The following is a 24,172-nucleotide window of genomic DNA, read 5'->3' as shown; positions in this document are numbered from 1 at the left end:
GGGCAATTGGGGATGAGTCTCACAAACTTTCCTGCCTAGGCTGGCTTAGAACCTAGATCCTCAGATCTCAGCCTCCTGAGTAGCGAAGATTATAAGCATGAGCCACCAGAGCTTGGCTATGTTTCCAAATACAAATATAAATATTCCAGGGCTGGGGATATGGCCTAGTGGCTAGAGTGCTTTCCTCCTATACATGAAGCCCTGGGTTTGATTCCCCAGCACCACATATACAGAAAACGGCCAGAAGTGGTGCTGTGGCTCAAGTGGCAGAGTGCTAGCCTTGAGCAAAAAGAAGGCAGGGACAGTGCTCAGGCCCTGAGTCCAAGGCCCAGGACTGGTCAAAAAAAACAACAACAACAACAAAAAAAACAAATACAAATATAAATATTCCAAATATAAAACCATAATCCAAATTGGTAAGCTCACTGGCAGAACCAGTGTTGTGTTGGGCACAAGCGTGGTACAGATGGTTCTGGGGACTTCAAAACTGTACTTTCTACTACTCTTCTCAACAAGAAATAAAAGCCACTCCCATTGTTCAGACGAAGACACTGAGAACAGGGAAGCTGACATCAGTCTCCTACAGCCAAACCGCAAATGAATGGCAGAACTGGCACATCCTCCCCCAGTCTTCACTTAAAGTTAACAGGGTTTTGTTTTTTTGTTTTGGTTTGGGTTTTGTGCCAGTCTTGGAACTTGAACTCAAGGTCCAGGTGCTATTCCTGAGCTTTTTCAATCAAGGCTAGTGCTCTACCATGTGACCCACAGCTCTACTTCTAACTTTTTGGTGCTTGATTGGAGATAAGAGTGTCACAGACTTTCCTGTCTGTCCTGGCTTTTGGTTGCAGTCCTCAGATCTCAGCCTCCTGAGAAGCTCAGATTACAGGCATGAGTCTCCAGGGCCCAGGTGAAGTTCATGGTTTTAACACTATATCCTGGACTCATTGCAAAGAAGGAAATTTTAGCACTTCAAAAAAGACATAAACTGATGGCCAACCTAAGTGTTTGGTGTTCTTTCAATTTTTTTAATTTATTTTTTTTCAGAACTTCAAAATGTTTGACGATGGGTGTTACAATTTAACCTGACCATCTAAGTGCCCAGTGCTTCTCTTTCAGAGTCACCCCTTCCATCACTCTCTCCCATCCTATCCACTGTCCCCACAACTTATCTCATGTTACCTACTTCCTGTACTACAGGTGTACTTGAGTGTTCAGGCTGCATTAGTCCCTTTTCCAGTCATTCACACCTCTCCCACTACCCTTCTTACAAGCTCATTTCAATTCATTTTGTTAAACGGTTAAGTGTTCAGAAGTATTATTCCTCAGAGATTTACTCCTGCAGATATTCTACTTTTAAATCATGTATGTAAATCTATACCTCTGAGTATGATTAGACGGAGGTTGGATTTTGAGTACATGATCCACATTTGGACCTGGCACCAGTGGCTCATGTCTATAAATCCTAGCTTCTCAGGAAGCTGAGATCTGAGGATTGTGGTTCAGAGCCAGCTCAGGCTTTCCTGGAAAGCCTGTGCGACTCTTATCTCCAATTAAGCACCAAACAGCAAGAAATAGAACTGTAGCTCAATTGGCAGAGCACATGCCCTGAGCGAAAAAGCTAAGAGATAACATTCAGGCCCTGAGTTTAAGTCCCAGTACACACACACACACACACACACACACACACACACAGAGATGGTTTCAAAATGGAATTCAGTGGGGAAAAGCACAGAAAATCAACACATTGGCAATGTCTACAGTGTTCCTATTTAACAAAGCAAAATATACTTCTCTACCAATTGTTGAAGGAAATAGCTCTTTTCAAAGATCCTTCAGGGCTATTAACACTGTCGATATTTTTGTTATTTGAAACCCATACAATTGGTTCAAAGTGGCTAAAATTATACTCTAATTCCAGAAAATGGCACCCTTATCCACATTTGGAAACAAATAAATTGACAGATATGTACAGCCTCACACCCAATCTCCGACTAGGTTGTACAGGAAGTCTCCATTGGCAGCCATAGGTACAGTAGTCTTCAGGGCTGGAACACACCCACTGGCTGAAGGCAGCAGTCTCTCCAATGCCTGAGCCACACCAGCTTGCTGCTGCTTTCCCCAGGCACCCAATGGCCACAACTCCCACAGAAAAAGCAACCTGGCAAGTGAGAGAAAGTCCTGACCTCACATGTGGAGCTCACATCTGGAACACACAGGAACAATATCCATTGCTGTGGGTTTCAAGTCTTCCTATGGACCTTGTAGGGTTTTTATAAAGATTAAATAATAAAGTACTCAAACTTTTTAGCAACTAAAACTAAATGGCTCCACCACTTTGCACACACTTCTCAAAGCAGCAAGTATGCCTGCTTATTCTCTTATGCCTTGTTTTATGTAACTCTCCTGACAATGTCACAGGACAATGCTATTATTATCTTCATATTACACAAAGGTAGTGAGAGGTCAGAGGTTGCACAACCTTCCCACAGCTGTGTGAGTAGTTAGCCACCAAAAAGCCAGAAGTGGAGCTGTGGCTTAGTGTAGAGCATTAATCTTGAACAAAAAAAAAAACACCTCAGAAACAGAACCTACATCCTAAGTTTAAGCCTCAGGTCTGGCGCGCGCACACACACACACACACACACACACACACACACAGACGAAGTAGGGCTGACAATAATGATGGATGGAATCCAGTAGAAATCAACGCTCAGTTTGCAAGGTGCTCACAACGGGGCTAGGAACAACCTTCCCCATCCCACTCAGTTCCACTCTATTCGTGAGGGTTCACCCAGCTGAAGGCACCAAACAGGACTCCTTTTGCATATCTCTCCATATCTGGACTTCCCTTCTCTCTCTTCTCCAGACCTGGATGGACATGTCTTTAGAAACACAAAAAACCAAAACTGCACTGTCCCCATGTCCCCACTTACCCACAGTCTCAGTGTCCTAAGGCTGAGGACAAACTGCGATAGCCATTAAGGTCTATCATCTTACTACCTTCTAACTCTCTTCTGGATATCATTCCTCAGACCCAGACTCTGAGCCCCAGTGAGCCCCCGAGAGGCACAAGATGGGCTTTCATATTCATTCAGGGAAGCAAACTGGTCCCACCAGGTTGTTCTAATACCAGCTAAGCTGGACCTGTCATGTCCACAAGCAAATATCCCTTGGCCAACCACTGACTGAAAGCCATGGCTCACAGGATGCTTGCTTAGGACTGGCTACAGCTTCTTGGCACATTTGAAAGAAGATCCTTCTTCCTGCACATCACATATTTCTTTCTGAGGCCAAACTGCATAATGCAGAGTAATATTACCACCTATTCATTTGTTTACTTATTTATTTGTTTGCTTATTTATTTATTTATGCAGCACTGAGGTTTGAAGGAAGGGTCTCACCCTCTTGCTTTGATTTTTCACTGAAGACTGGTGCTCTATCACTTGAGCCATACCTCCACTTCCAGCTTTTTTCTGGTTCACTGGAGATAAGAATCTCACAGACTTTCCTGGCTGGACTAGCTTTGAACCATGATCCTCAGCTTTCAGACTTCTGAACAGCTGGGTGATGGTGCCAGAGGAAGAAAAATACCTGGATTATCTATTTGCAAGGCAGGCTTACACTGCCAGCATACTAGAGCACTGTGCACAGAGCCAGTCTCACAGAGCTATGACTGGAAGTGAAGAACAGGAAACCTGCAAGGGTACATAAGTAGTGGCCTCTAAGGCGGTATCTACATCTTAGGAAGCCTCCCACTTTTCTCCAAAGGAGAGAAAAAGCACTGGGTAACAGTAGTGAGTGGAAGTCCAGCAGAGCGGAAGAGAGTGGAACAAAAACTGCCTTTCATTCTTTTAGAAACACTGCCATCTACTGAGCCTGCCATTCTTCCCTACCAAGAAGGACAAAGGCTCAAAGTTTTGCTTCAGCACTTTCTTGTGCTGTCTCATATCTCATTTGATTTATTCTTCTATTTTTTATTATGAGGTCCCCCCACACCTCTTTCAGAAATTAATTACTGTAATTATCCAACTTTGAAGAGCTGCTGATTTGGCATCTGTAGAAAACATCTGAAAAGATATACCACTCTATATCATTTGCATATATGAGAGACAGTGAAGGAGAATTAAGACTTTTCCTAAATTACTTCCTGTACCCTGGATAGAGAAAAAGGATCCTACCAAATGGAAATCATATTAGCATACTTAATTTCTCTAATTACCATCATACAATGAGCAGATTGGAAGGTCCCCCCCCATAGTGATGTCACATAAGGAGTTTGTCTGAAACCCTAGCTCACTCAGTGCGTTTCTATATGTGTAAGAGACAGTGAGAAGACATCATCACCTTCTCTGTGTGACTTGATCAGCCATCATTGTGACTGACATTTTTTTGGTGCCAATCCTGGGGCCTGAGTGTTGTCCGTGGGCTTTTGTGCTCAAGGCTAGTACACTACCACTTTAGCCACAGCTCCATTTCTTCAAATCTTGATATTCAGATCTCAGCCTCCTGAACAGCTAGGATTATAAGCATGAGCTACTGGCACCCAGCTATGGTAGTTTTGTGCAGAATAAATGGGTCAATTTGACTACTAAAAATACCCAAACCACTGGTCTGTTTATTCTCATGGGCAAAGGCACTGTGCTGTATGAAACAGAGCAAAGAAATGGACAGCCTCATGGTAAGGCAAATTAACATGGACAGAACCCCCCAGTGCCAGAAGGCTGGACCTACACTCTGCAAAGATGAGAGGCTCCCTCATAAAATGTATCTTAACATGGACCTGTGAGGCATTGCTGGTATTCTCCTCACCTGCTGCCTGAACTTTAGAAGTCACATGATGATGTTGAGCCTCAAGAACCTATAGCAAGGGGTGGAAGGAGTTGTGTTTAATTGACTTTTTGGGTGTGTGACAGTACTAGGACTTGAAGTCAGGGCTTTGCTCTATTCACTTTGCTCTATTCTGCTCAGGACTGACCCTTTGCCACTTGATCCACAGCTTCACTTCCAGCTTTTTGCTGGTTAAAGAATCTCACACACCCAGCTAGATTGGCCAACATTGTGAATTCAAGCAAATATTGGTAGCCATGTGGGGGAAAGGAACCCTACTACTGCACTGTTGGTAGGAATATAAATTAATACAACCAATCTGGACAGCAGTCTGGAGGTTCCTCAAAAAACTAAACATAGATCTTCTCTGTGACCCAACCATACCACTCTTGGGCATCTACCCTGAACATCACAAGCCAGGATGCCATAACACATTTATACATCCATGTTCACTGCTGCACTATTCACAGTAGCCAAGCTATGGAAACAGCCCAGATGTCGCACTATAGATGAGCGGATCCAAAAGAATGTGGTACCTATACACAATGGAATTTTACAAAGCCATTAGAAAGAATAAGATTATGCCCTTTGGGGAAATGAATGGACCTAGAACAATATTGCGTGAGGTGAGCCAAGCACAGAGACACAAACAGTGCATATTTTCTCTCATATGCAGAAGATAGATCTAAAATACACTGGGACATGATAAATTATACTGTATCCTAGGCATTCAGACACAGTGAGACCAAAGGAGGACACTCTTAGAAGAAGAACACAAAGGCACAATACCTATGTGCATCTGATCATATAAAATAAAAATTATTGAAATTAACCCCAGGTAGTAGACTCAAGAGGTATTTTTGTTTGTTTTTGTTATTTTCTTTTTGTCTTGTTTGTAAATTTATCTGTCCATTTCCTACAGAAATGGAGGGACAAAAGGTGAATAAATGAAGCAGTAGTGCTCACTGAACACTATGTTGAAAATGAGCTATACAACTTGTGGGTGGGAATGAGAGGGAAAAACTGGGAGAGAGCAAGGAAGGAGTGATAGTGTCCAAAAAGAAATGTGCTCTTTACCTGACTTATGTAAGTCAGGTACCCCTACAGTACATCACCTTTATAAAAACAATTTTTAAGTTAAAAAATCTCAAACTTTTCTGCTCCAACTTGGCTTTGAACCATGATCCTCAGAGCTCAGCCTCCTGAGGAGCTAGTATTACAGGTATGAGCCACTGGTGCCCAGCAATAGTAACTTTTCAAGAGCTATTGAGGTTGTCTTGCATAGAGGCACCCCTCAGTGTGTACATGTTTCCAATATGCTCCAGGAAGCCCTGGGTTGAACATAAGAAACTGAGCTAGAAGGCATTTAAGAGTCAGATGATTTTTGTTGGTGATGGGTAGAGAGGTTACTGGGTTTTGAACTCAGAGCCCTATATTTGCTACACAAGCACTCTACCACTTGAACCATGTCCTAGTCCCTTTTTTTGCTTTAGTTATTTTTCAGGTAGGCTTCAGACTTCAGAGATTTTCTATACCTAAGCCTCCCAGGTAGCTAGGATGACAGATGTGAGCCACTGTACTCCACTTACTGATTGAGATGAGAATCTCACTAACTTTTTGCCCAGGCTGACCTTGAGCTATGATCCTTTCAATGTCTACCTCTCACATTGCTCATGGTGTCAAAGATGTGATACCATGCCTGGCCCTCAGATGGGTAGATACTTAAGATAGTTGCTCTTAAAGATGACCCCCAACAATTCTTTTTCCATAGGTCTATAACACTTCTTGTCTTAAAGCTGAGCCTCTTACCCCTGGGGACTACAATGACACTTGTGCCAGACCTTCATCTCAGAAAGCCTAGAAACTTCTGCATTTGTGCCCTGCATTGGGTCCCTGAGTTGCTGTGTCCCTACCAGAAAGTCCATGTAGAGAGACACAGGTGGAGGCTAAGTGCAATGAGCTATCAAGAGATCTAAGGCTTTCCTGACATAATTTCTTAAAATTTACTGTCGGGGCTGGGGATATGGCCTAATGGCAAGAGTGCCTGCCTCGTATACATGAGGCCCTGGGTTCGATTCCCCAGCACCACATATACAGAAAACGGCCAGAAGTGGCGCTGTGACTCAAGTGGCAGAGTGCTAGCTTTGAGCAAAAAGAAACCAGGGACAGTGCTCAGGCCCTGAGTCCAAGCCCCAAGACTGGCCAAAAAAATAAAATAAAATTTACTGTCAAAGTGATGTACAGAGAAGTTACAGTTTCATACGTTAGGCCTTTCATCTTGAGGCAAGGCTCCAGATAAATGATCCAACTGAGCCAGCAACCCGGGAACACCTAGCCACCCGAGCCAGCGTCACTGAGGCATAAAGGGACCTTCAAAGGGGACCATTCAAATGTGTAGCCCTTGTCACTGGGTTCACAATGTGTCATTGCTTGCCAGCAGAAGAATGAAAAGCTGAACAAAAGATGCAGCCGTGAGGGAACAGGTAGACTTGGACCGAGGCAATGCCTTTTCTTATAGCTACACCAGATACTACAGATTTTCCTTAGTGGAAACATTTCTAGTCCCGACACATCAAGCCTCCTCGGGCACTCGTTTTTGTGAGGGATTTGGGGACGCTTGCAGTATTTTTACAAGGTCACTGTTATTTCCAGGCTGTGACTAGTAATACCTGAAGCTAGTAGTCATTTCCTCCTAAAACATGCTGACTCCTTTTTAATTTCTGGGTAAAGCAGGGCTACATGCCCTTCCTCCAAGCTGCTTAGAGGTGCCAGTCACTGGAGAACTGCAGCAGGTAAGAACAGATTTAAAACCATATCCCATTATTGGAAAGCCTCAAAAGTCATCTATGCCAAGCACTAGTGGTTCACATTATAATCCTAGCTACTCAGGAGGGTGAGAACTGAGGATTGCATTTTTTTGTTTTTGTTGGTCTTGGGACCTGGGCACTGTCACTGAGCTCTTTTGCTCAAGGCTCTACCACTTTGAGCCACAGCACCATTTCCAATTTGCTGGTAGTTAATTAGAGATAAGAGTTTCATGGATTCCACCCCCTGCCCCAAATTGTCTTTGAACCTCGATCCTCAACTCTCGGCCTCCTGAGTAGCTAGAATTATAGGCTTAACCCACCAGTGCCTGGTTTAGCAATTTATTTTGAATGGCTCCTTGGAAGGAAGGCACACATCTTCAAGAGCCAAAGATAAAGGGCTGGGAATATGGCCTAGTGGCAAGAGTGCTTGCCTTGTACACATGAACCACATCTATAGAAAAGACCAGAAGTGGCACTGTGGCTCAAGTGGCAGAGTGCCAGCCTTGAGCAAAAAGGAGCCAGGGACAGTGCTCAAACCCTGAGTCCAAGCCCTAGGACTGGCAAAAAAAAAAAGAGCCAAAGATACACTGATATCTCCCTTCGGTAGGTCCTGCCCAAGGGTAGCTCTGTAAATCCAGGATGCTAAGGACAAAGGCAAAAGGAACAAAAAATAACCTCATGCCAGAAGGACCTTAAATGACCGGTCATAAGACAATGATATCAACATGTTCATCAACAGGTAGGTACCTGTGGGTGATCTTCATGGAACAATCGAGGCAGCAGTCTCACCATGATGCACACGATCCCAGGGTGCACAATCACAATGCCACCTTCATCTGTCCTGCAGAGAGAGGGAGAGCAGCACCAGAAAGACATGAGTTTTTCTTTCTCAATCAGATCATTCTGTCTTAGGCACAGATCATGATTCACAGTCTCCATTTACCAGTTCATTAAGTAGGTGATCTTTGAACTGATACATCTGTACCAAATTGTCACCTGATTGTCCCATGGAGTTGACAACACTTCACTTTCTTCCCAAAGACATAGGGACATGACTTTGTGCTTGAAAGTGGCAGTGTTGACCAGGCACTGGTGGCTCACACCTGTAATCCTAGCTACTCAGGAGGCTGAGATTTATGGATCACAGTTTGAAGTCATCTCAGGCAGGAAAATCCGTAAGACTCCTATCTCCACTAAACTACAAAAAAAGATGAAGTGGAGCTGTCGCTCAAGTGATAGAGTGATAGCCTTGAGCAAAAGAAGCTCAGAGACAGCACCCAGTCCCAGAGTTCAAGCCCAGGACCAGGGAAGGGAGGGAGGGAGGGAGGGAGGGAGGGAGGGAGGGAGGGAGGGAAAAGAAAGAAAAAAAGTAAACAGGCATGTAGACCAATGAAACAGAGTAGAAGACCTAGAAATAAACAAATAAATACTGAAAAGTATATGGTACTGGGGAAACTGGGTATATATATATAGAAGATTCAAAGTAAACTTCTATCCTTCACTCTGTACAAAAGTCAAGGACCAGAAACCTATTGAAAGACCTTTGAAAAGAATACAGGAAAATCTGGGGGAAACACTTCAAGATATAGGCAGAGCTCACAACTTTCTGAGTAAGACTCTAATAGCTAAAGAAATAAAAGCCAGAATTGACAAACAGGATTGCAGCAAATAAAAAAGATTCTGCATAACAAAGGGAAAAATTTCCAGAGTGAAAAAAACAGCCCACACAATGAGAAAATGCTAACCAGCTGTTCACCCAGCCAAAGATTAATATCCAGAATATATAACGAATTTGAAAAATTGAACGTTAATCACCAACTGGTCAAATGAACTGAGTGGATAATTTTCAAAAGAAGTATAATTATCCAATAAATATATAAAAAAAAATATCTTCAGCACTTTAGCTATCAGAAGGAATGAAAACCAGAATTATATAAACAGGCCATCTCATCCCAGTCAGGAGGAAAAAACAAAAAGACAAATGAGGATGCAGGAACAAAAGAGCCTTATATACTGTTAGTGGAAATGGAAATTAATGGAGCCATTCAAAGAAATCCGTTCCTCAAAAGTGGAGGCTCCTAGACAGGTACCTATGGCTCACACCTATAATCCTAGCTACTCAGGAAGCTGAGATCTGAGGATCTCAGGGGAAAGTCTGTGAGATTATGATCTCAACTTTTACACAAATGCTCAGGGGCAGTTCCCAGGCCTGAGTTCAAGCCCAGAACCGGCACACAGTGAATGAATGAGAGAATGAGAACATCCACACTAAGAACTGAAGGCCACAAGACCTGGGCCCCACAGCAATGAGGAGAAAGGCACCTTGGGACACGTGAGGGCTGTGCGTACGGGCAAAGGGACCCAATGGCAAGGAAAACAAACAAACAACAAAACCAAAAAGCTGAGAACAGGCTGGGGATAGTGGCAAGATAGTGGCAAGAGTGCCTGCCTCATATACATGAGCCCCTGGGTTCAATTCCCCAGCACCACATATACAGAAAATGGCCAGAAGTGGCGCTGTGGCTCAAGTGGCAGAATGCTAGCCTTGAGCAAAAAGAAGCCAGGGACAGTGCCCTGAGTCCAAGCTCCAGGACTGGCAAAAAAAAAAAAAAGCTGAGAACCTAACAGCCCAAACCGGGAAGCGAGAAGCCATAAACCGGAAGCCGGAAGCATGGGAAGCCGGGGGCTGCGCATGCGTGCTTCGCTTGTCCCCTGACTGGGCCATCTTGGGAGCCTAGAGAGGAAAGACGTCAGCAGCCACCAGATCACAAACCTGGATTCCTCCAGCCTAAGAGCAGAGACACCGGCCCCCAAGGTCTTGGCTGAGGGTCCCCCTGCAGAAAGTGGTAAGAGGATCCCAAAAGCCTGAGGGGCAGCAGCCACCCCACTGCAGTCCAAACAGGACCCTTGACAGAGTGGGGGGAAATGTAGTTCGCTCCTGCCCAGAGCTGGACTTGGAACACAGGGTGGGCTGGAATCAGCCCTCACCCCTGCCCAAGCCCCAACGCAGGCTGACAGCAAAGACCTGCGGGCCATGGGGGCTGATTCTGCCTTGGAATACCAGAGGGCACCAGGTAGTAAGCTGATAGAGACCCAGGCCCAGGAAACCTTGAGACTTTCTGCAGACCCTGACAGAAATCCCCCTAGCAGCCTGTAGCTTAATCTCTTAAGTCCCCTTTTCTACCTAAGGGACTCTAAGTGGTGGGAAAGTCTGCCATTTTATCACATTTGCTGTACAAAAGTGTACCAATCTGAGACTTGGTATGGCTTCTACCATATTGAATGCTATACTGCTAAACTCTGATTTTTCCCAGCAGTAAATCAGGGAAAGAAAGGCTATTTGCTTTTCAGTCTCATCAATCAAATTTGATTCTCAAGTGTCCTTATCACCATCACTTCCCTTTCCCTCTTCTTTTCTTTTCTTTTTGTCTTTCCTCTCTTTTTGTTTTTTTCTTTCTGAAACTAAGACCATATTATATCTGGAACCATTGTCTCTACCACTTTTTCTTCTTTTATACCTTTTTTGTGTGAACTCTAGAGCCCTGTGGGGAATGACTGGCCGCAGGATATTTGAATGGTGTTTGTATGAGACCAGGGGAAAACTCAATGTGCACACCACGCATGTGTGTGCGCGCATGCATGTGCATTCAACTTTCTCCCGTCCTATCAAGAGATGGAAGGAGTCCCTGTATTTACTTACCTCAGTGATTCCTGCCATCCTGGATCTCTTACCAAAACTACTACCACAGTACTTACTGATTTCTTGTTATCTACCTCTTGGAATATGCCCTTTTGCTTATTTTCCCATAACTCCTGTAAGCTAGCCATGGGACAGGTTGAGGCTATAAAAGCAGTGGTTGGGAGGCATGTGTGGATTTTATCATGTCTGTCAGTTAACCCCATTCCTCTCTTGTAGGTAAGAAATAATCATAATTCACTGAAAGGGCATATTCATCCAATGTTCCAGAATCTGCTAGTTACCTTTTCCTCTCCCCTGAACACATCACAGTGACTCTCCATTAACCTCTTCTATGAAGCTTATCTCCCAAATTCTCCCTATATAACAAAATACCTAGGACTATCCCAACAGAACTATACTCTCCATCTCTGAACTACTCCCACTAGAGGAAGTTGTTTCTTAGACAACAAAGACATGCCTTGGTCACTAAATGCAACTAAAAATTAGGAGAGTAGATCAATAACTTTGGCAATGTAGTGGGATACAAAATTAACCCACAAAAATCAGTAACTTTTCTATATACCAATCACATGCAGACAGAGAGAGGAATCAGGGGAAAAAATTCCATTTGCAATATCCTCAAGAAATACAATATTTAGGAATAAACCTAACCAAGGAAGTGAAGTACCTTTATAGCAAAATTAATTTATAAAACTCTGAAAAAACCAAAGAAGACATGAGGAAGTAGAAAGACCTCCCATGTGCATGGGTCTGCAGAATCCTAGTGTAAAAATGGCCATAAGGCCAAAGGTGATCTACAAATTCAACACAATTCCCATCAAAATCCCAATGTCATTCTGTACCAAGATAGAGAAAGCAATCCAAAATTTCATATGGAACCACGAAAGAAAATAGCCAAAGCAATTGGGGGGGGGGGGGAGCAGTACTGGAGATATCATGATTTCAGACTCTAAACATTACTACAAAGGTATAATAGCAAAACAGCTTGATTGACATAAAATTATGCCTGAAGACAAATGGAATAGGCTAAAAGACTCAGCAATAAACCCATATACTTACATTCTCTCATATTTAACAAAAAAGGTTGGAAAAAAAAGATAGCCTCTTCAACAAATGCCATTGAAAAAACTGGACATCCATATGAAGGACACTAAAGTTGGATCCCCATTTGCCACCTTTCACAAAGACCAACTCAAAATGGATCAAAGACCTCATCAGACCTGAACCCTTGAAACTACTAAATGGTGAAAAAAGAGAAACATTAAAATTTATTGGCATAGGCAGTAACTTTCTGAGGAAAGTTCCAGGGACTTAGAAAATAGAAGAGAGACTTGACAAACAAGATTATATCAAATTTAAAAGTTTCTGCACAGCAAATGACATAGTTACTAAGGCAAAAATACAGCCTACAGTGTGGTAGAAGTTCTACCAGCTATACATCTGGCAAGGGCCTAATATCCAGATTATACAAGGAGCTCCCTGAAAAATCAATAGCCTAATTAATTTTGCCCCCCCCCAAATCAATAGCCTAATAAATTGGTAAAGGAACTAAATAGAGACTTCTCAGAAGTAAGAATGTCCAGTGAACACATAAGGAAATGCTCAACATCCCTGGCCAGAAAGGAAATGAAAATCAAAACAACATTGAATTCTATCTCATCCTGGTAAGATTGGCCAGCATCAAAAATATGAACAATAACAAATGCTAGTGGAAATGTGGGGAAAAGGAACCCCAATACACTGTTGGTGGAAATGTAAACTAGTACAACCCTCTGGAAGGCAGGTTAGAGATTCTCAAAAACTAAACATGGAACTACCCTATGATCCAGGATACCACTCCTGGGCATTTACCTAGAATATTTCAAGTCAGGATACAGTAAAGACACTTTTGCATCCACATTCATTGCTGCACTATTCACTTTAACCAAGGTATGGCAGCAGCCAGGATGCCCTACAATAGATGAGTGGATCAAGAAAGTGTGGTAAATATATAAATGAAATTTTACTCATCCATTAGAATAATATCATTTGCAGGAAATGGGTAGACCTAGAACAAATAATGTTTTGGGATTTTTGTTTTGGTTTCGCCAGTCCTGGGGCTTGAACTCAGGGCCTGGGCACTGTCCCTTAGCTTCTTTTGCTCAAGGCTAGCCCTTTACCACTTGAGCCACAGTACCACTTCCAGATTTTTCTGTTTATGTGGTACTGAAGAGTCAAACCCAGGGCTTCATGCTTGCTAGGCAAGCACTCTACCACTAAGTCACAATCCCAGCCCACAAATTATGCTAATTGAAGTAATTTTCTCATATGTAGAGGCTAGATCTAAACTACAAGCATATGTAATAACATATACAGGGGCTTTATGCATATACAAACAAACAGACTAAGGGATGTATACTTACGGGAAAAATCCAAAGATGTAACTTCTTTGAACAACTACTGTACAGTTTATCAAAATGATTACCAAGAATTGGAATAAGGATGGGGAGACATGAAAGGAGGGAGGAAGGGTGAGCAGATGCAATCATTATCTTCACTGCACATTATGTAAAAATTGAGCTATGTAATTTGAGGGAGGGGGAGCTGGGGAGAATGATGGAAGGGGTGACATTTACCAAGATGCATTGTACTCATAACCCAAAATTTGGATCTTATTGTACAACTACTTAGCAACAATAATAAAAACACTTGCTGGGTGCTAGTGGCTCATATCTATAGTCCTAGCTACCCAAAAGGTTGAGATTTAAGATTTTAGTTCAAAGCCAGCCTGGGCAGGAAAGTCTATAAGACTCTTATCTCCAGTTAACCACCATAAAGCCAGAAGAAGAGCTGTGACTCAAGGTAAAGCTCTAGGCCTGAGCAAAAAAAGTGCCCAGGCCCTGAGTTCCAAGATCCAGGACTGGCATACATGTGCACACGTGCACATGCACACACACACACACACACACACACACACACACACACACACAGCCCATAAGTATTAATTGTAAGGTTCGCCAGAAAGAAAATCTGCCACATGGTTCGGGCAGAAAGGAGTTTATTGTGTTGGGGGTGGGGGGTGGGGGGGAAGCAAACTGCCAGCCCACACAAGATGGAGGCATGGGGAGGCAGAGGGGAATGTAAAAGGGAAAAACAGAAAAGAGAGTAAGCCACATGGGAGGCTGAGTTCGGGAGGATCTTGTTTTTAGGTAAGCCCTAGCAGAAAACTCCACAACACTCCATCTAAAGGAAAGAAACTGGGTTTGGTGGAACATACCATCATCCTAGCCATGGCAGAAAGTCTAAGATAAGACAATTATGGTCTAGCCTCCTGCCCAGAGAGGAAGCAAGAATCTATCTCAAAAATAAACAGTGCAGGGCTGGGAGTATGGCCTAGTGGCAAAAATGCTTGCCTCGTATACATGAAGCCCTGGGTTCAATTCCCCAGCACCACATATATAGAAAATGGCCAGAAGTGGCGCTGTGGCTGAAGTGGTAGAGTGCTAGCCTTGAGCAAAAAGAAGTCAGGGACAGTGCTCAGGCCCTGAGTCTAAGGCCCAGGACTGGCAAAAAAAAAAAAAAAAAAAAACAGTGCAAGACCAGGTCCCCCCATTGGTGCACACCTGTAATCCTAGCTGCTCAGGAGGCTAAGATCTGAGAATTGTGATTCAAAGCCAGCCCAGGCAAAAAAAAGTCCAAAAATTCAGAAGTGGAGATATGATTCCACTAGTGTTAGTTAGTGGCAGGGCACTAACCTTGAGCAAAAGAACTCAGAGACAGCACCCAGGCTCTGAGTTCAAGCTAACACACACATACCTACACACACACACACACACACACACACACACACACACCAGCTGAGAAAGAATATGAAGGCTAAACTTGAACATCAATGTTGTATAAATCCCTTTTTAAAATTACCTAGCTACCAGTGGCTCACATATATAATCCTAGCTATTTAGAAGGCTGCGGTCTGAGGATCACAGTTCAACGCCAGCCTGGGTAGGAAAGTCCATGAGAATTATCTCCAGTTAACCACTAAAAACAAGCCACAATTAGAGCTATGTCTTAATTGGTAGAGCACTAGCCTTCATTGTAAAAAAAAAAAAAGGAAAAAAGGAAGGGAGGGAGGAGGGAAGGAAGGAAAGAAGGAAAGGAGGGAGGGAGGGAGGGAGGAAGGAAGGAAGGAAGGAAGGAAGGAAGGAAGGAAGGAAGGAAGGGTCACATGAGGTTGGAGCACACCCACATGCAGCTCAGCCTTCCTAACCTCCATCTGAGCGGGATGTTTGTGGGAGACACAAATGGAGTTCATAGATACACTATGAACACTATAGATACAAATGGAGTTCATAGAGGAAGGTACCTCTCCTCCGGGTCTGGCCAGTGACTGAGGTTGCTGTGGAGGTCACCATCATCTTGTCCTCTCTGGGCATCCATGACTGGCTCTTGCCCGGCCCTCAGGGCCTCCTTCAGGTCTGCACGCAGGTGGAGGGTCCCGCTAGCCATGCTGTCCAGAAAGGTGAGGATCTGGAGACAGCTCTTCAGCCTGGGGGGGAAAGGGCAACTGGAGGAAAAGGCAGAGCTCAGCAAATCTGCAAATGACTTGCTAATCCTTGGGTCAGATGAGAATAGCCAAGGGGTGTTCTCTTTCTCGGGGGCCCCAAAACAGCCCAGCAGGCAGAGGTCCTCTGCTAGCTTCTCAAAGAGCCCATTTGTCCTGAAGAAGCTGGCATTGATGGGGTCCAAGTGCAAGGCTGCAGAAAGCACAGACAGCGTCTGTAGCACCATCTCCAGGGCCTGAGGGGGAGACACGGCCCCCCACATTGGCAGCGGGGGTTCATGGAGAGATCCCTCCAGGTCAGACAGCAGGGACAGGAGCCCATTGAAGCCACTGGAGACTCGGAAGGCAGCACGGCCCTTGGGGGTCTCCAGGATCCGGAGCAGTGACTGAAACACCAAGTAGAAAAAAAGAATATGAGAGAGGCAGATGTGCATCCAGCACACTTGTGATCACACTGTGGTCAGGCTATCCAGTATCCATGTGCTCTGCCCTGCCAGACACCACAGGAAGCCAGGCCACCCAGGACCAAGGTAGAGGATTGTGGCGCATCACCATGGCAAACCTGTTACCCTGGTTTTAGATTTAATTTGACAACACATGCCTTTATTCAAAATGGCACTGGTCACTTTGTGTGTGTGTGTGTGTGTGTGTGTGTGTGTGTGTGTGTGTGTGTGTGTGTGCATGTGTGCATGTGTGCATGTGTGCATGTGTGCTGGTACTGGACCTTAAACTCAGCATCAGGATGCTGTCCCTTAGCTTTTTCACTCAAGGCTTCAGCATCACTTCCAGCTTTTTGGTTAATTGAAAAATAAGAGTCTCATAGACTTTCTTGCCCTGGATGGCTTTGAAATGGAGACCAGAGTGGAAGACCCTTAGCCTCTGAGGCAAGAAGTGGCTAAAGGAAACATGGTATCTACACCCAGCCTGCTTGAGCAACCTGCTCTGCACCAAAACTTTGCTTTTCATCTGAGAAGGAAATTAACTCTTAAATTTGAAGTGTGTGATGGTTTTGAAGACTTCCTTTGAATAATAACCTGCATGGCAGACTACACATGGGTGAATTATGTCATTATCTGAACCTTCCCTGTGCCTGGTAACAGGACATATGCCATGAAAAAGAAATCCAAGGCACTGGGAAATCTTAAGTTCCATGGTGCTGAATGCACATGCGTGGAGGGGGCGGGGGGGGGGGGAGATGGCTTTCGCTAGTTAATTGAAGATGAGTCTCTTAAATTTATCTACCTAGGCTGGCTTTGAACTGTAATCCTCAGATTTCATCCTCCTGAGTAGCTAAACTTACAGGTATGAGACACCAGCACACAGTGAAACAGTTTAAATGTCTATGAGGGCTTTCAAGGGCCCTTAAGACCAATAGGAGATTCGTTTCAAGCAAATGGAATGAATGAAGCATTTCTCTTTATTACAAAATGAATACAAAAATAGAAAATGATTAAAATATAATTCTAGCCAATTGTCTGCACACTGGATGACCATGAAGATGCTCACTTCCCTCCAGGAACCCTCTTCCACTGGCCCAAATTGATGTCAGAGATGGTTTAGAAGAGCTCCATGCTTTGGAATGTTAAGAGTGGATATTGTTAAAGAAAAGCAACCCACTAATAGTTCTCATCTTGATCCATGTCTCTTAGGGAGACTGTCACCTGAAATGCCTAGATGGCTGCTTTCTTCCCCTGTGGTTGGAGGGAGGAGGAAGAAAGAATGGCTATCCTTAATTGTTGCTTTGTTTTTTTTTTATTAAATTCAGAGTCATTCTCTCAAATGGGGGCAGAGGGGTAATCTCATTAGAACGTCGACTGCTCTATTATTTCTTGGGATGGGGTTAATTTCATATTTGCAGAGTCATAAAATAAAGCGTGTAAAATCCAATTACAAAGACATAATTTCATAGCAGCTAAAGAGAAACATTTCTATCAGCAAGGAAAAATAAATACTTGGCTACTTCAGGAAACGATTTGTCAGGAACCTGGCCGGGAGGGGCCTAGGAGGAGGGTCTCCATTACTGTCATTCAACTTTGCAGGATCATGCATCACATAGGGTTTTGAATCTGCAGAAAGGAGTAAATTTAATCAGCTGCAGTCAAAGTAATCAGGCTCAGGTTGACACACTTCAAGAAAGGTCAACGTTAAGCACATTTTCTCTTCCCTAACTCAGTTATTGTGTCATCGGCTCTGAGTTAGTATTCTTCCAGCTTGAATCTATCAAATGGATGCCTGCTGCATAGTGCTAACTGTGTTAGAACTAAGGGGATTTATTTCACATCCTATTATTTGTTATTCCTCATAATTTTCCATGTGTCATGTTGGAAGACCGTGGAGCTAATGTGATTAAGCTCAGAGTCGAACAGCTAAATGTATATTAGCAAATCAATCTGAATTTGTGCATAACCCAATCACAGTCTCACTGGCCATAAGGGAGGAAATTCATTTGCTTACATTATCCTTTAACTTGGTTACAATTTGTCAGAATGGGTGGTGTGGTCACGTGACTTCTGTGTGTGTCTGGAAGCAATGCACCACTGGATTTGGGAAACATCTGTCTGACATTCATCTTCTCTAGAGTGGCTGGCACATTCTGCCACAGGGAGGGGGCAAGGAAGCGAGGCCAAGGTGGGACAACATCTTATTGGGGAGGGGACATTGCCTGCCCCTTTTGGCTTTCCTGTCTCCACAGTCTAGGATTTCTAGCACTTCTCCTTCATCCTCCATCTCACCCATTGTGTTGACACAGTGTCCATAGGTACAGATAGCTCTCAGCTTCTTTGTGTGTGTGTGTGTGTGTGTGTGTGTGTGTGTGTGTGTGTGTGTGTGTGCATGTGCATGCGTGTACCCTATTACTGGGGCTTGAAACCACGGCCTCATGTCTTACTTAGCTTTTCCTTCAAGGAAGATGCTCTACCACTTGAACTATACCTCCACTTCCAGCTTTCAGATGGTCAATTGGAGATAAGAGTCTCTTCTGTTTGTCTGCCCAAATTGGTTTGAAACTGTGATCCTCAGATCTCAGCCATCTGAGTGGCTAGCATTACAGGCATGAGCCACCAGTGCCTGGCTTAGCTCTCAGCTTCTTCAAGGGGATCCATTCACAAAGAGTTCATGATACACCTTTGTTGGGAAAGTTCCCAGGGATACTCAGACAAGTTGGAAAAACTTCCCCAGGCAAAGAAAGAAGGGAGACAGAGCAATCCTTGGGGCTCAGTTGGTAGATCACTAGCCAGTGAGCAAAACTAACACATACTTAGTTCAAATTTTGGTCTCAGACCAAAAAAGAAAGGAAAACTTGCAGATTCCACATTGGATTCCAACGCTAGTTCGTCGTGTGCCTCAGCAGTGAGAAATCTAGAGCAGCTCTGGGGGAGTGCCAGCCCCACCCCCACCATGGGCCAGGAAGGCAGGGTCTCAACAGCCAGGCCCTTGGAGGACAGCAGTGGCCCCTGGGTCCTCCTGACTGCCCAGCAGTGCCTTGGCATATCAGGAAACAGATAGCACATGGAGCCTGCACTCTTTGTTGAATAATCTCAGTTAAGTGCTCATTCCTTATGAGCTCTCTTGACGGTATGATTCTGAAATGATATTGAATCAGTAAAACACCATAATGGCTTTACATTGCTAATTCTAGAAATTCAGTCCTATTACCCAGGGGCTACCACTCCAATAAGAATGTCTCCAGGCTGCAGAGTAAATAAGATACACCATCCACAGACAAAGCCAAGTCTTGTTGTCTATATTGGACATGGAACTACTTTGACTTTTGAAACAAAGGCAAAGCAGAAACTTTCTTCTCTGTGGATCTGTTTGGATCTCAGTATAAATTATGCATTCAATAACAAACAACGTCCAGAGCCTATTGGTACACATTCCCTGTTCTCCTGGGGCTTCAACTCAGGGCTCCCTGTCCTTGAGCTTCTTTTGTCAAGCCTAGGGCTCTTCCACTTGAGCCACCACTCCACTTGTGGCTTCTTTGGTGGTTAATTGGAGCTAATACTTTTTTTACTATCCAAACAGGGCAACCCAGTCCCATTTGTCCCTTTGTGCCAGCTGCCCTCTCTCCTTGTCGCTTGCTTCCTCTCCAGTTCACACATTTTCCTCCATGAGCCTTCCTCACAGAGGAAGCATGGTCCCTTCTCCTCTCCACCCATAGCAGCCTGCACCCAATGGCAAGCTGGGCACGAGCCACACTGCATTATGGTCAGTGCCCACATACTGAGCACTTATCCCTGAGTTTCGGGGGGTAAGGACTGTACATCCATTCCAGGCTCTCTACCAGGCCTTGTCATTGATAGATGCTCAATAAATGGTGTGATCAAGGCAGGTGTCTTAGGCTTAACTCTAAAAGTTCCCAGGGTGGCTGGGAAGTAGCTATCTAGCTAGAGATTTCATTTTCAGGCATCCTTTATATGTGAGTCCTGCCCCAAATTCCCAAATTCTTCTCAGAGAAACTGAGACAGAAGTTAATACATCTTATTCCATCCTGAATGTGAATGCTTGATGCCAGTGTCCCCAGTCTCCCCAATTCTCGCTGCCTAGGTTACACACCTACTCGACAGCTGACCCCGAGGGACAACTTCAGTGGTTGATTAGACTGCAGAAGAGAGAAATTTCTGGAAGCTGGGGCCTCAGTGGATCATGCTTGTAATCCTAGCTACTCAGGAGGCTGAGATCTGAAATTCGAAGCCAGCCTTAGCAGAAAAGTCCATGAGACACTTATCTCCAATTAGCCATCAAAACCTAGAAGAAGAAATATGTCTCAAGTGGTAGAACAAAAAAGCTCAGGGACAGCACCCAGTCTCTGAGTTCAATCCTAAGGACAAAACCAAAAGAGAGAGAGAGAAGAAAGAGAGAGAAAGATCTCCAATGTGTGAGGCAACTGAGGGACTGGGACTCCTTTGTTACAGCAGCTAACACTACCTCACACAATGTACTACCTACCTAATACAGAGGCCAATCAGATGAACACATGTATGAACAAAACAAAGTCAGTTAGTGTGCATCCATGAGAAAGCCAGACACATAGGAGGGCTTAAAATCACCTTCAGGAGATCCAGCTTCAGCTGCAGCTCTCCCTGAGTGGATGAGCACAAAGCCCCCACAATGATGCTCATGTATTCCTCGGCATTGATGACTGAGAGCTGCTCCAGGATGCTGAGCGAGGACCCCCGGTAACTCTCGTCATCCAGGAAGATCTTGATGAAGGGCACCATGCCATGGTCTTTCAGGACAACTGAGGAACAGATATTCAGGATGAAGTTAGAGGACCTTCATTTCAATCACATGGAAAGCTTTTTCTTACAACCTTCAAGTTCATTTTGCTGTGTTTTTTCTCCATTCTGCTCAATAATTTTCCAAATTATTTTTGTCTAGATTTTTTGCTAAACTCTTTTCTTAGCTAAATTTTTTGCTAACTTTTTTAGTTATGCTTCATTTATATTATCCATACTTGTAGATTGAAATGGGAAGAGGAGAAGAGAAGATATGATGCTGAGAATTTAAAAAGAAAATGGGTCAGGCACTGATGGCTCATGCCTGTAAATCACAGCTACTCAGAAGGCTGAGGTCTGAGGCTCTCCATTCAAAGCCAGCTTGGGCAGACAAATTTGAAAGACTCTGATCTCTGATTAACCATTAAAAAGACAGAGGGGGAGGTTCACCTCAAGTGGTAGATCACCAGCCTTAAGCAAACAGCTAAGGGAAAGAATCTAGACCTTGAGTTTAGGGCCCAGGTACTGGCACAAGAAATACATACATACATACATACATACATACATACATACATACATACATACATACATACATACGTACATGTATGCTTGCATGCATATACAAATACATAAATGGAAAATGGCCTCATTCACCAATAAGCATCCTAATCTGTTTGGGAAAAAAATTGGTATCTGACTAATGTCTCCTTATAGGAGAAGGAAGTTAGGAGGAATAGGTTTAAGATGTCTATCTTACAAGATGATATATATAGTTAGCAACAATGTATTGTTGTCTTGGAGGAAAAAAAAAGGGCAAAAAACTCCTTTTCTTTTTAGAAATCTACTTAATAAATACAAACTCTAACTAGATTTACCTCTCATCTTAATTCCATGTAATTCCCAATCCAGGCCCAGTGACAAATTCTCATGTCCCTGCCAGTATTCTTGAAGACTGCTGTTGAGAGTCAACCAAGAAGAAAAGTACACCAGACTTTATCTACAGAGTAACCAGCGAAAGCAGGGCCAGAGGCATGGCTCAAGTGGTAGGGTACCATCTGAGTGTACAAAAGGCCTTTAGTTCAAGATCTACTACCATCAGATTTAGAAAAGTATATGTAGACTCCTAAGCTCCACCTTGACCTACTACTAATGCCATGCCTAGCGTAAGCCTAGGAATCTGGAGGCCCACCGCTCCTCTGGGATGTAATTTGTAGGCTGATGTTAGACACTTCACTTCCATAATGAAATGTTAGTCTTGCATGTTCAATACATTTCATCAATGAAGAATTCAAATAAATATAACTAGTCACAACAGGCACTGGTGGCTCACACCTGTAATCCTAGCTACTTTGGAGGCTAAGATCTGAGAATAGCTATTCAAAGCCAGCTTGGGCAGGAAAGTTCATAAGACTTAGCTCTAACCACACACACACACACACACACACACACACACACACACACACACACACACACACACCACACAGAGCTGGAAGTAGAGTTGTGGCTCAAGTGATAGAATGCCAACCTTGAGCAAAAAAGCTCAGGGAAGTTGGGCATTGGTGTTTCATGCCTACTTAGCTACTTAGGAGGCTGAGATCTGAGGATCACAGTTGAAAGCCAGCCCAGGCAGGAAAGTCCATGAGACCCTTATCCCTAATTAACCGGCAGAAAACCAGAAGTGGAGCTGAGGCTCAAAGTGATAGAGTGCTAGCCTTGAGCAGAAAAGCTCAAGGATAGCACCCAGGCTGTTCAAGCCCCATGACCCCCCCTCAAAAAAAATTCAGGCAGGGACAGCATCGAGACCCTAGTTCAAGCCCCAGGAATGGTGTACACACTAGCACCTAACACACTGCCCACTGATGTGACTTTGTTGGTATAACTGTTTCATATTATATTGTGATATATCAGAGACAGCGAAATACCAAGAAGTAGAAACATATCTTTATCTGAGAAGAGGTAGGGCTTAACTAAAGCAAGTGTAGATGAATGGAGAAAGGATTGTGGTGAATACAATCATAGTATTAAATGTACACATGTGAAAATGGAGCCAGGTAACTTGAGGGTATAGACGAAGTAAAAAGGATATGTCGGGGAGAATGATGAAGGGGTGATATTGATTTAGATGCACTGTACTCATACACTGATGTGTTGAATTGAACCTCCTCTGTACAAGTACTTAAAGATGATGGATATCAAATAAATACTCAAATATACATGAATATATATGAGATACATTACATGGATTCATTATATATAATACAATATGTCCCCTTTTTAAAAAGCTTCCCATTATATTAGGAAGCTTTAAAGGAGAGGACGTTCACGTATTATTGTCTCATGACTATAATCCTAGCTACTCAGGAGACTGAGATCTGTGGATCACAGTTCAGAGCCATCCTGGACAAGAAAGTTTGTGAAACTCTTATCTCTAATTAACTGATAAAAAGCCAGAAGAGGAGCTGTGACTCAAGTGGTAAGGCTCTAGACTTGAGCAAAAAAGCTCAGGGATGGTATCGGGTCCTGAATTCATGCCCCACGATCAGCACCAAAAAAAAAAAAAAAAAAAAAAGGCGTCAAAGAGAATAAATGGTAAATTCCTTTCGGGCTGAGAGGATGTTGATTTATACTCTCCACAAAACACTAGCTTTCTTTGCAGACATTTTTTCTCTGGTTTAAGAAAAAGCATGTATAGACCCTGAAGTAGGATACTTACAGATTTCACTTGACAAAAAAAGGAGATGTCTTTATGGTCTCGTTAACTTAGAAAATGCTAGATTCAGCACACTCTCATTGTTGACCAACCTTGTTTTATAATGTTAGAAATACAAAGTGTCAGCCTTGTGGTAAGCACTTGCTCAGCTTTGTACAAGATCCTGAGTTCTACCCTGCATTGTCATCATCATCATCATCATCATCATCATCACTGTCCTCATCATCAGTAGCAGCAGCAGCAGCAATCATCACCATCATCGTCATGAAGCAGAAGGTGGGTTACTAAACATCACTAGCAAATGAACCTCAGTCACAGCATTAGCAGTAGCTATTCCTTGACTGCACCCTTTGGTGGTTGGCATAGCCAAGA

General features: G+C 43.6%; 1 protein-coding gene across 2 annotated transcripts in view; it reads right to left on the bottom strand.

Annotated features, from left to right (window-relative positions):
* Wdfy4 (WDFY family member 4) overlaps positions 1–24,172 on the bottom strand; it is a 268,449-nt gene that overhangs the window by 209,852 nt on the left and 34,425 nt on the right. For both annotated transcript variants that reach the window (XR_007209958.1, XM_048339220.1), the window contains exons 11-13: positions 20,923–21,113; positions 15,677–16,260; positions 8,382–8,475 (exon numbers count right to left, since the gene is read on the bottom strand). Coding sequence is in view for 1 of the 2 variants with exons in the window: in XM_048339220.1 (XP_048195177.1) it covers positions 8,382–8,475; positions 15,677–16,260; positions 20,923–21,113 (869 nt within the window). In the remaining variant the exon portion in view is untranslated. The remainder of the gene's footprint in view (positions 1–8,381; positions 8,476–15,676; positions 16,261–20,922; positions 21,114–24,172) is intronic.

Source organism: Perognathus longimembris, chromosome 2, assembly GCF_023159225.1.
Source record: "Perognathus longimembris pacificus isolate PPM17 chromosome 2, ASM2315922v1, whole genome shotgun sequence".
NCBI classification, from domain to species: domain Eukaryota; kingdom Metazoa; phylum Chordata; class Mammalia; order Rodentia; family Heteromyidae; genus Perognathus; species Perognathus longimembris.
The sequence above is the reverse complement of the archived record's forward strand: the minus strand, read 5'-3'. Positions and strand labels throughout refer to the sequence as shown.